This window comes from Phalaenopsis equestris, unplaced genomic scaffold, assembly GCF_001263595.1.
Source record: "Phalaenopsis equestris unplaced genomic scaffold, ASM126359v1 Scaffold000233, whole genome shotgun sequence".
NCBI lineage: Eukaryota > Viridiplantae > Streptophyta > Magnoliopsida > Asparagales > Orchidaceae > Phalaenopsis > Phalaenopsis equestris.
This window is the reverse complement of record NW_018164675.1, coordinates 1,019,323-1,032,889: the sequence shown is the minus strand read 5'-3', so window position 1 is coordinate 1,032,889 and position 13,567 is coordinate 1,019,323. Positions and strand designations below refer to the sequence as shown.

Genomic DNA, 13,567 nt, shown 5'->3' with positions numbered 1-13,567 from the left:
ACGGGGGGGCGAGCCTGTGGCAGCGAGGAAAATATCGGGAAGAAGAGAGAATTTGCCATTCAAGTGTACCAGGGAGCAAGCTTCCCAGAGTCAAACTACCAAGAAAAGGAAAACCGCAGCTCAGGGAGACTGGCGCGGCTTCAGGAAGGAGGGCCGCGGGCAGAAAATGTCAGGCAAGGACGAACGAGAGGTCAACTTTCTCTCGCGTGGAGGAGAGGGAGCTCGGTCGGCTCGAGACCGAGAAAGGGAAAGGCCAGACACGCGAACGGGAGAGGGAAGGGAGTCAGAGCTCGGGTGCGTGAGTTTAGAGATTTAGGGCTTAAAGAGGAAAAGAGTATTCAGTTTATATAAATTAATATATATATATATATATATATATATATTAAATCATATGCAATTTATTCACGCGCGGCGTTGTAACAAAATGGGTGTCCTCCCTAGGCAAAATCGACGCTCCAGAAGCGCCGGTGCAGTCCGTTTTGTCATCCGGGGTCGCTCGAACGACGTCGTCGACAATCGGGTCAGAAACGTGTCAAAATTCAAATTTCACAAAATTTCGACTCACGATCGATCGTCTCGAAAGTTTATTCGAGTCTTCGACAGGTAAAGGTGCAAGTGATGTGAATTGTAATGGTCGAACGTGTCGATTCTCTGAATTGCGAAGTTTGTGCGCGCGGGAGTGTGAATTGTGCAGAAGGTCATCCTAAGGCTCAAAATGTCCTATAAAAATTTCTTTTGGGTTTCCTCATGTTGGTTTCACCCTTCTAAGTGCTAGAAGTCGATACCACGCACGCGAAACCACAAAAGAGTACAGAAGCGGGTTGAATTTCTAAAACGAGGTGGGTCCCATTTCTAGGGTTCTAAGATAGTCAAAGGGAGATCCCTAAGGCTAGATCTTAAATCCTAAGAGGAAGACTATACCTCACCAAAAATGAGGTCAACAATGGGTCATTTCGACGGAAGACAAGTTATGATACAGCTGAGCATAGAATATGATTACACGAGGATTTTCTCAAAGAAATTCATCACAATTGAGGGCAAACATATGAAATTGCTCAAATGGGCCCCCAATTTTGATCCCAATTTTGATCCCAGCCCCAATTTTGATCCCAGCCAAGAACCCCCAATTGCACCTATCTGGTTTTCATTACCTGAACTCAAGCTTCATTTCTTTGACCTACCTATCTTATATGCAATTAAACTATCCTTGGAAAACCTTTGCAGGTAGACTTACCAACAGTTAATTTCTCAAGGCCCTCTATTGCAAGAATTTTGATTGAACGAGATATTACACTAATTACACTACCAGATGTAGAGAGATGTAGAGGAAGTCTGGCTTGGATCTGCTCACAATGGTTATTGACAAAAAATAATTATGAAACAAAAATCATACTATTGCAAACACTGCAAGATGTTTGGACACCCGCAGAAAAAATGTTTCAGATTGCACCCACAGTAGAGAACCAATAGTCAAAAGCAGAAACAAATTATTAGCGCACCCCATGTGCTTGAACGCTCTCCCAACAAACCTGATGACAACCAACCTGAGGAGGGAATCACCACAAGACAGGAGTTGGTGTCTGCCTCTATGATCCTCTCTGGGATCTCTTCTCCTGACCATACTACAGCGGATAATGTTCGAACTGAAAATTAGGATAGTCCCGCAGCTCCTATTCAGGAAGCATCAGGTGCAGATGTAACAATTCACACTTCACATATACTGAAACCTATCGCGGTGGCAATGACTGTCTTTCCTCCTGCTGAGGTGCTAACATCAAATCAGATTGAGGATCACATGAGCCAGTCTTCTGATAAAGAATAACAGGTTTACACTTCTTGGCGGGAGAAGAAGGCGGAAGAAGTGGCGGAAGAAGAAGACTGGGGGCTCACTCCAACTTGGAAACTTAATGGATGATACTTTGATGACTCCTGACAATGACACAACTCTTCAAAGTTTGTTATCTGGTTCTGCTCCTAAAACTAGAGGAAGAGACAAGACTAAACTGGCCCGTCCCTAGCTACTTGTTTTCTGCATGTTTTAAATTTATTTTACATTTTATTGAGTCTATCTGTATCTTTTTGTTGGGGTGTTACTGTATTTGTAACGTATGGCAGGATGCCTTTTTTGGGCTCTTCTCATACAACCTATCTGTACTCTTTTCTCTTTAATATAATTGCCCTTGGGATTTTTTAGTTTATATATATATATAATAACAAAGACTAAGGGCAATTATATTAAAGAGAAAAGAGTACAGATAGGTTGTATGAGTGGACCCAAATAAGCACCTAACTCACACGGTACTACACACAAAAAGAAAAAATAAAATTAAAAACCCAAAAGAAGATACATATAAGATCAATCGGGTCGACCCAATTTAGTTCTGTCTCTGCCTCTAGTTCTCGGAAGGGAATGAGCTAACAAATTGGTGAGAAGCGTATCATTACCCGAAGTAACCAAAGAATCATCCATTAGATTCATTAGCTCAAGTAGATCTTCATTCTTCTTCTTCCTCCTAAAAGTGTAGACCTGTCATTCCTCATCCGAAAATTGTTGCTTATTTGGATGAGATGGTAGTGCAGCAGCAGAAAGATTGCCAACAGTTGTGTCCACAAGAGGTTCAAATGTTTGTGAGGTAAGAGTTGTCGCCTCTACCCCTGATACTTCCTGAAGATGGGGAGCTGCAAGGTTCTCATGATTTTCAAACCGTGTAGGTAGGGCCCATCAGTATAGTTTTCAATAGAGTTTGAAAGTGTAGGTTGTTCAGCAGAGCCATCCAGCTTCTCATCGATCACAGAAACAGTATTTTCAAGGGGAGGGTCCACAGGGGCAATAAAATCAAACACCAAATCCTATCCTGTGGTAGTTTTCTCTCTAGTTTTCTCTCCAGGTGGAACATAGGTGGAACATATATATCCTTAGATCCATCCTTATTCACTTGATCTTTAGATTGGTCGACGGTCGGAGAACGCCGATAAACCCCTATAGGTTGGACTGACCGAGGGGCAGACCCCGCTTTCAGTCCTTGTGCAATTTGAATCCTCCAGAAAGGGCTGAGATTTGAAACCCCGACCTAAGGATCTTACGCCAAATGCCGCTACCAATGAGTCAGGGCTCGCGCGGGCGCAAGGAGTGAAAAAAGTATGCTGAAATTCTTAATCTCATTGTTGTATTCTCGTTGTTGTCACCTCTTTGCATGCAAAGGTAAATAAATGTAGAAAAATTATAAGTACTTGTTCGATTTGTCTGAACCCAGTGAGGAAATTGTGCTTGCACCACTATCTATTAGATAATTGATGACCCATATGCACCTTATAGATTAGTGGATTAGAGGACCTTTTTTCTACCATGGCGTCTCATGACACTAAACATGCACGTCTTATAAATTGACTGGACACTCTCCTTAATTCCCCTAAGCGGAGGAGATGCTGGGAAATGATCTTGAACTTGCAAATGACCTAAATTTAAACTATTTTGACTATTTAGAATTAAAAAATAAAAACGATCACTTTAATCATCATTCAAGTGTAAAACTTAAATAGTCTAGACTTGTATAAAAGACATAGAAAACTTAATAGTTTATCAATAAATGTGAATAAATATCTCATCAATTTAAAAAAAAATGATCAAAATTGTTGATTATCGTATTTGAAGATGTTCAAGTCAAAACTAGTATTAGAAAGTAAATGAATGTTATTATGCAGTTTATATGTAAGCAAATAAATGTTATTTTTTTAAGAGCTAAACATAGACTTAACACGCCTTAACATTGCCGAATTCACAATAAATATGTACGCAAAAAGTAGGCAGTATTTCTAAAGCTTAAAGTGAATCTACACATGCATCAATGTATTCATTCACATAAAGCAAATTTATGTAACTTCAAGTCTTATATATGATTTTAAAACAATCCTTGATTCAATTCAGGCATTAAAATCGTCCAAGTGCTTTAAAACATTCAAATTTATCTAAAATAACCAAAATTTTAAAATTAATGCCCTCATATGCTTCGACCAATGTGTTAAACAATTGATCATAAAGTCTAAGAATACTGTGTGGATTAACTTTAAATCGAATTTAAAATATCGGCATATGCTCTGACTAATGTACTGAATGTCTTTAGCAAGTGGTTTGATAGTATTGCATGGGTTAAAGAAAACCTAAGCAAAGTTATATTTTTCTTGAAAGATGTGAAAAATTATATTGATGTCCAACATTTGAAATTAAATGTCTACGTCTGCTCTACCTTATGTGCTAAAAGCTTTAACAAACACCCTAGCAATGTTGAACCGGTTAGCAAAAAAATTAATTAATTTTTCTGTATGTGCTCCAACAAAAATGCTAAATGCTTTAAAAAATAGTCTGTAAATGTTGCGCGGCCTAGCAAAAAAAAATTAATTAATTCACTCATATGTGCTCCACCAAATAAACTTAGTGCTTAAACTTGAACAATCTTGTTAACCATAAGAGTAAATTTAGTTGGCACAAAGTCGTCAGCAAGCTAAAATTAACTTAGAGTTATCCCTTTAAATAAGCATCCACCACCCTAGATCTATAAAGTTATCTTTGACAGCCTAACCTATAGTTGTTGACAAAAATCTTTCAATCAGGTTGGGTCGATTACCTCATCTGACAGTAGATCAGAGACCGCAATGACTCAAAAAGACAAAACCATAGGATATTAATCGGATTTGTCACTATTTCTCCTTCCATAATAATTTAAACCCCTACGTTTGTTTTTATTAGTGCTTAATAACAAGCCTTTGTTATCAGAGCGGATAATTAACCATAGGGGTTTGTGACTAAGAAATCTCGAATCCCATATCTTAAAGTCTTCACAAAATAAGAGTAAAATCTCATAATAGTGTCTTATCTAATGTTTCACTTGCTTTCTGAAAATTTGACATGGAATAGCAAATAAAAAGCTCTGAAATAAAGTCTAAGTGTGAATTTTCGGAGCACACGAGATAGTCATAATTTCTTTATATATTCTTCTTCCTAAACTACAAAATTCCGAATCTCTTGCCACACTAACCATTGTACAATCTCAACAACTTCCCAACTAAAGAGTCAATTCAAGCACATAAGTTTGGCAGAGATGGATCAAGGGTTTGAGGGACGGAGAGGCAGGAAATAGGATAAATTTTTGCGTTTCTAGGGTTTAGGGAAGAGAAGGTTGAAAATGGGGATCTTTTAGGTATTAGTAAGATGAAAGATTCTTACGGAAAATATTTGGATTGTTTACACATTAGTGCAAATTATAGATTAAAAAGAATATTTCACTCATGATCATCATTCTCCCAGTTATGAATGACAGTTCCTTCGACAAGTCATGGGATTCGAACAACAGGTGCGAGTGTGTGGCTTTGTGCATTGGCTGTCAACTTCTCCATAAAATCAATAGAATATCTCAGGATGTGTAAATTAAATCAGTCAGGGAGTTAGTAATTACTAATATTTTATCGAGGGAGTATTAGGTCATATAATATTTATATAGCTACACAGAGAGAGCATGCCGTTATCAACCAAATGTGCCAAACAGTATCGCATTGTCCACCAAAAAAGTTCGTCTTTTTTCCATTTTCTTCATCATTTGTACACTGCTTTCCACAATAAATAGAAAAACTAAAACATTTATGGGTGGATAGAAGTAACTTCATCAGCTTGATGCGTCAAACCTATTGCATCTAATAGATAACTTCGAGCAGTTTTAGGTTTAATTTCTCTTCTACGGAATTTTAAATATTTATTCTATTTTTTCATTATGATGCAGGAAGAACGGGCACAATATTATTCTAACACTATAAATGCTAGAAGGATCCACTGATTTCAAAAAATAAGAAGAAAACTGATATACCCAAAAATGAGGTCAATCCATTCATGTAGATGTGCAGAAACGTGTTCACTCTCTAAAGCATTGCGATGCTTGTAAATGAAATCAACCGGATTGTTTGCCCATGGTGGTAGTTTAACACAATCTGCGGAAAATAAATAACATATTAGGTTTAACATATATTGTTAAGTACCATATTAAATCAGACAAGGGCGAACAAATGAATTCACCTTGGCTTCTCCCTAATTGGCTTATTCCAAAATCATAATTATTTTCGTTGGTTAGAATCTCAGGGAGGTAAAACAATTCTGGCACCTACAGAATATCAACATAAACAATCAAATGACAAATAAAAATTAACACATGAGAAGTCCAATCTAAAACTTACAGGAAGATAAGGCCAAACATCTTTATAGAATAACTGCTTAAGAAGTTCAGTTAACATATCATTAAACTTTGGAAAATACCTACCAATTCTTTCACATCACTCATGTCTTCCAGAACATTCTGCCATGAATGACCAATGTCATAAAACATTTGATCAGCATAGCCAGATCCACCTCCAAATTTGGTTGAAAGAGTTGTAAATGGTTCTATTCTGATTAAGAAATACAAGACCTGAAAAACGCCATAAATATCAGATGGAAAAAAAAATCAACCTTAAACACAAATCATAAACTACTTAATTGAAAACTGGAAAACTAGAATAATCTTAAAATCTTAAATATTAGAATGAGAAGAGAGAGGTGTAAAATTAAGAACTGTTATGATCGAAGTTATATTTTTGCTTTATGTAACTGAACTTCTTTATGTAAAAATTGATGGAGAAACAACTTGGCGCAGAGCAGGAGTCGCAGAACATGGGAACCCACAATCAAGGGATGTACCGGGACAAGTTCCTGTCCCGGCCAGCACTTGAAGTGGGAAATCCCCGCTATTTTGGCCATTACAGATCCTATGGGTCCTTAATTTCTATATTTTGAATTTTAGTTAGGATTTAATTTATGTCTTAGTATTAGCATATTGTTTTAGACCTGAATTGGAGACATTTTATTTTGGTTTATGTTATTTGGAGACTTATCTCCGTATTTCATCCTATTAAAAGAACAACGGCCTACTTTTCTTCATGTAGTAAATCTGTACCGCAAAGAGAACAGATAGTGGAACCTCCTCATGATCAGCACTTTGATATTTTGTGGTTCGCCCTGCTGTTTTCCAGCCGGAAAGCTGCTAAATGCTACTCCGGAATCTTATTTGCTGTCCAGCAGTTTTTCTCCATTCCTCAACCTGCGTCATCATTCCCACTTCCATCCCTAGTTCGGTTTCATTTGGTATAAATGCCCGACAAGCATTATTTTTTTAGAATTTTGTCCTTCCTCCTACCAAAAATTCGCCCTAACATCTACTACTACCATAACCAAAATCCTTGACCAACATTTGATCCAAAATCCTACATCCGCAAAACCTTGCTTGAGAGAAAAGAACACAATACCTCCAAGGAGAAACATGCAAAGAGGTCTCCTAGAGCTTACAATGAAACAAACACAAAGAAAGATCCTCTAATTGCAAGAGTAGTTTGTCATTGTTGGGAGGAGATAACCTAGAGAAGTCACAAATAGCCACAATGGCTACTCACTGAATCGAGAGGAGAAAGTAAATCTTTTTCCACCAAAAAGTTTCAAGTAATGAAGAACCAATACTCCAATGATTTGACATTAAATATCAGAGGTCGAGATTTAAAGGTGACGAGTGATTTCTCAGATATTTATAAACATTCGGATCTAGATGAATTCATCGTGTAGTTCCATAAAGTGGAAGAAGTTTTTTAAAACAAAGACATTCTCTGGGATACAAGAGTTAAATTAAGTCATCAAATCTAAAAAAAATACTTTCTTGTAGTGGGAGAACCTGAATTGTCTTCAATAGTGAGAAAGGAAGAGTGAGACCACCACATGGTCTAAAATGAAAAGGGACATGTACATATCTTCCCGTGTATTCATAAGACTCCATAATTTGATCAGATAGATTCTTTTGTGGAGGAGCATACATTCGAATTTGATCAACTGATGTTGAAATGTGAGTTGATAAAACCAAAGAAGCATAAACTGGTAAAATATCCTAGAGGATTGAAGTCATCTATTATAATGTGGTACTGCTGAAGTTGTACTGGACCCTACTTAATGTACATACTTTAACTTTGGAATTAGAGAAGTAGCAATGTCACTAAGTGACCACTACTCCTTCCAGACATAGCTCAACCCCAAGATCATATAACAAAAGTACCCCTCCCGAGAAGAAACTAGTACAAAGTGGAGAACACATAGAGACCACTAGCACTCAAATCCATCTCAGCCATAAAATACTTCAGGTGCAACGATTTCAGGCATTGTGTTTCATTGCCCAAACATAAAAGTGATATATTTCATTAAGCAAAGAACAATTAAAGAAATAGACAGTGATACGAGAGAAAATGAGGATGTCAGAGAAGAGTATTGATTTCGGCCAATGAGGAAGAAATGTTAGTTGTTTAATGGATCCTTCAGACTGAGCCCATGAGAGAGCAGCAATGGCTCCTTCACAATATCATTCAAGCTCATTGTACCGAGAAAAGAAAAGTTTGTAGTCTTATAATGGACAAAGAAAATTGTGAAAAATATGATATCTGCCTAAAGATTAATAAATTGAGTCGGACCATATCCATATAGCACACCCAACTTTACTTCCTATCTTGGTTGAAGAAAGCGAAAAACACAATTGACAAAAAATATCATGTGAAGTTCTCTATTGATGACAAATTCCACAAGCAGGTATGATGAGATGAGGTATCTATAAGTCTCGTCACATTCTTTTAGATCGTTCTTGGCAATACAATAATTGCAAATATGATGATGGTTACAAGAACACATTCTTTTACCAAAAAAATAAGTGCAATGTACTCTTACCATGAAAGGAGTCAAGGTAACAGGCGTTTATATAAAGTTTGAGAATATGGTGTTACGAAGTATCTTTTTATAGGCCTTGAGAGAAGGCAATGGGCTTGAGGAGCTAATATCAAACACAAGACAACCCCTGCTAATAGGGTTTCAAAACTTTTTGACCTATAGTCTACCCTCAAAGTTACCACTACTAAGGGAGGTCTAGCATGTCATTACTTCAAATAGAAAAGAGGTCCAACATGGAGCCTAAAGATAAAAGCTAAGTAACATACAAAAAAATGTGTTATGCTATGGGAGGCACCTTTTGAACCCTAGATGGGATAAAGTGATATATAGTGGTGGCCACCTTTTAAATCTATAAAGGCCTTCTCCAGAATTATATCAACCTAGTGAATAATTTTGGGTAAAAACTGACAAAGACATCAATTGCTTAAGTTGAGGAGCTTGTGAAACCCCCTTAAAAAAAATAAAATAAAGTTGAGCTATTAAACACTGAGGCTTCTTATTGTGTAAAAGTTAAAATTTCTTCTGAAACTCCAAAGTTAATGTGTTCATATGGGAGCACTCTCATAATGGGTGACCTCTTGATAAGTTACACAAATGGTACAAAATTTGTGAAGCCATTAATCCAAAGAAGACAAAAACTCAATGGCGAAAGTTCGAGCTGTTACAATGAATGGTATCAACTACTTGTAAATGCTACATGATCAAGGTCATTATTTTCTTTGAGGTGTTGAGTACTAATATGCCAATATCACCTATTGTGATGTACACAAATGCTTGCCAGAGCTCCAAAACCTAAAAAAGTTGCATAAATTACTATAAATATTTCATGTAAAAATTTCTTTAAAATGAACTTCACAATGTAATGGATGCGATTCAATTACTGATCTACGCACACCATGATCAATTATTCACTCACCATTATATATGAGGTATCTATTGTACAAAAAAGATGCATAAAACAAATTGATCAGAAGCAACATCTTAAAATCAAATTCTTCAAAGATTAGCTGCATGAATTTTATAAGAACAAAACCAGAATTAATTTAAAAATTAATCAAAAAGAATTAGATGATCCATAGGCCAAATAAACAAAAACTTACCTTCCCCATGAACAAGACAACTTCCATGCCCAAACTAAATGAATCACAAATCTTATGAAGCAAAGTTCATGGAGTGATAGAAGGTCAAGGTAGAGCAGATGAAGAGGTTGTTTATGAAGCATAGTGAAGTGGGGCTAGGGGCAGGGAAACCAGATGCCGCCAGCCCTTCCCCTATCTTTCTCTTTCAGTTTTTTTCTATGTGGAGTCTTATATATATATATATATATGTTGTTTTCTGAGATTTGAATGTTGTTTTCAGATTTTATGTGGAGTTTCCTCATCCCTTGCAAGGGTTGTATCCGACAAGCAGTGGTGCTTCGGTTGTATCTTGCTCTGAAATAGTGTTGTATCCTTCCCAATCTCCTCCCTACCATCCTCTAGTCGCTAAACTGCTTCCTCTCTACTTCGTTCTGCCCTCTAACAACCGCCGCACCCTTCCCTACTGGCTGTCCCCCCCCCGCCGCACCCTTCCCTACTGGCTGTCCAACTATCCGGTCACAAACCTGCATCAAGACGCCCCTTACCTGCAGCTATCCTAGTTATCCAGCCCGTCCCACCATCACCCAGCACCCCGTCACTTCCTTGCCGTCCCACTCCTTCAGCCCTCAAACCACCCACTAACTCCCTTCCCTACCTACCGTACAGCAAGCAACACTTCCCCTTCACTTTGTCGCTTCGCCGATGCCATTACCTCCCTCTAACAACCGCCGCACCCTTCCCTACCGGCTGTCCACCCATCCAGCCACAAACCTGCATCCAGACGCCCCTTACCAACAGCTACCCTTGTTATCCAGCCCGTCCCACCATCACCCAGCACCCCGTCACTTGCTTCCCTGCAGCCTTCCTTGCCGTCCCAGTCCTTCAGCCCTCAAACCGCCCACTAACTCCCTTCCCTACCTACCATACAGCAAGCAACATTTCCCCTTCCCTTTGCCGCTTCGCCGACGCCACCACCGCCCTTGGATCTTCTCTTACAACCCTATATGGAGGTTGTTGTTGTTGTGTCGTATCCCGTTTTGAGTTGTGTTGTAACCCTATGATCCCTTTGCTTAATAAAATTTTCTTTCATTTCCACTGTTTTGAACTCGTCACATCATTTGGTATCAGAGCTAGTATAGCCCTAACTCTAGTCCTATACTACACAAGAAATTTTTTTTTCTACCCTGAACCGCGATACCGATTGGAGCCTACACGAGAGGAGATGCAACGGGAGATCTGTCGTCTGCAACAAAGACTGGCAGATTTTGATGACGAGGCCCAAGGAGAGATTACCTTTACCGAGATCTGGAGAGTCGAAGAGGAGATAGGGACGAGGATCTGAATTCGTTCCAGAGAGAAGATCACAATGACAAGGAATACCAGCCACGCCGCTTTGAAGCGCAATATCAGAGAAGGTCGAGAGAAGAGGCCGTATACGAAGGCCAAAGAGACTTATATTAGGTTCAGTATTGTTGAATTGGACTGCCTACAGATTGAAACCCGCATAGTACGATGAGCTACAAGGACAGGTGCAAGATCTCATCGCGAGTGGACTGGTCAGAGAGCACCAACTCGTGTGTTATTCTCACTTTGATGGTGTCCATGAAGGACAAGTCATGTCGGAAGTGCATCGAAAGCAGGTCGATCATAAGATCATTATCAAGTACCGTTTTCCCATACCTCTTGGGATGATCACTTGGACCAGTTACATGGAGTCACCTATCTTTTCCAAGATCAACTGCACAGTATCACCAAATACGGATGAGGCCACGAGACAAGTGGAAGACCGTCTTCAAGAGACAGGATGGGCTTTATAAGTGAACCGTTATGCCTTTCGACTTGTCGAACGTGCCCAACACTTTCATGAGATTGATGACCCAAGTATTTCAGGCTCACATTAGGAAGTTTGTTGTAGTCTAATTTGACGACATTATTGTATATAGCTGATCTGAGGAGCATCAGATGAAACACCTAAAGGCAGTGTTTGAGGTACTGCGAGCTGAGTAACTATATGCCCATTCAAAAAAATGTCAGTTCATCACGAACCAAGTATGTTTTATGGGTTACATCGTATCTAGTGCAGACATTCAGATGGATCTCGCAAAGATAAAGGTTATTATGAGCTGGACCGCACCACAATCGTTTACCGAGCTGAGCCGGAGATTCATCAGGAACTTCAGCACAGTCACTACTCCTCTGACTAAGCTTTTGAAAAGGAAAAATTTTACTTGGACAGTGGTAGCTTAGGCCAGTTTCGACATGAAGAAAAAAGTGACTCATGCATCCGTGTTAGCATTAAAAGACTTCAGCCAGCCATTTGAGCTAGAATGTGATGCATCTAGGGAAAGGGGTAGTGTTGAGTCAGGGAGGACACCTCATCGCTTTTTTTAGTAAAAGCTGAATAAGTCCAGGAAGAAATACTTGAAATACGACAAGAAGTTCTATGTTATTGTGAAAACACTAGAGCACCGGAGTCATTAATTGCTAAAAAGCAAGTTCACATTGTTTACGGACCATGAAGCTTTGAAATTTCTCAACAGCCACAGAAAAATTGAAGGATCTGCATACTGTTGACATCGCTTTCGATCGAGGTGCAGTTTTCCCCTCCTTAGTAGCCTAGGATCTAGCCGTAAGACCTTTCTGTCGACTACTCTTAAAAAACTAGTGAAGGAGTCCTCCCCGTTATAGCAATTCTGAACTTTTCTTCGCTCGACTTGCTTTTCATTCTGAACTTTTCTTCGCTCGACTTGACGTTTCATATAGTAGTTTTGACCGTTATTGCTTAGCAGGTAAGGCTACTCTGAAGGAACTCGGGGAGTATTCCTATAGGACTATCGGTCTTGGGATTGACTATACTCGTTGATTAGGCGCCGCCGCGCTCTTCGCTGTCCTGTTTAATTGAGCTCGAGCTGAATTTTTGACGTGATTCAGATCACGACGTGTTTGTCCCAATCGTCGACGGGTTACGGGGTGCCTAAACGACGCCGGATGACAAAACGGACTGCGCCGACGCGTTCGGAACGTCAATTTTGCCGAAAGAGGACGTTCGTCTCACCACGACGACACGTCTGGGGAAAAATACACATTTAAGTGTTAATTATAATAATAAATAATATATTATTATTATTATTATTATTATTATTATTATTATTATTAATACCTTATATTAATCCTAACCTAATTTCATTATCTCCCCCTTCCCTCTGCTAAGTCTCGACCTCGTGGACCTCTGCCCTAGCTTTGGCTCGCTTGGTTCCACTTCGCCTGGCCCGCTCCTTCGTGCCGTTGGAGTCTCGTTCCCGCGCTCGCCTCGCGCACGCGGGATGATGCCGCAACTCATCCCTTATCGTATCTCATCCTCTGCCTCTTGCACGCCCGTATGGGGGCGTCTGCTCCTCTCGATCCTTCAAATCATATACGATCTCCTAATCATTTCTTCTCTTGTTCTCTGGTCTATATGAGACTTTCGTTGGTGCGTTTCAAGGGGCCAAAAATTTTCTAAGGGAAGGGAAAACTCTGCCAAATTTCTCTCACTTTCTTCTTTAGTTCCTAGTGCTTGGGTTGGCTTCCTCTGGCTGTTGAAGAGGAGTGTAGGTTGTGAAGTATTCTCTTTCTGAAATCCCTATATTACATTCTGCATTAAGAAGGTACCTTCCTCCCCCCCTTTGCGCCTAGCTTCCTTTCGGTTTTCTCTCTGCCGAGCCACTGAGGATGG

The 13,567-nt window shown here is 39.3% G+C and overlaps 1 protein-coding gene across 2 annotated transcripts in view; it reads right to left on the bottom strand.

Annotated features, from left to right (window-relative positions):
• The window catches only part of LOC110023849 (BEACH domain-containing protein C2-like), a 167,368-nt gene that overhangs the window by 25,387 nt on the left and 128,414 nt on the right, over positions 1 to 13,567 (bottom strand). For both annotated transcript variants that reach the window (XM_020723461.1, XM_020723462.1), the window contains exons 23-25: positions 6,303 to 6,449; positions 6,062 to 6,146; positions 5,856 to 5,976 (exon numbers count right to left, since the gene is read on the bottom strand). In XM_020723461.1, the coding sequence (XP_020579120.1) occupies positions 5,856 to 5,976; positions 6,062 to 6,146; positions 6,303 to 6,449 (353 nt within the window). The remainder of the gene's footprint in view (positions 1 to 5,855; positions 5,977 to 6,061; positions 6,147 to 6,302; positions 6,450 to 13,567) is intronic.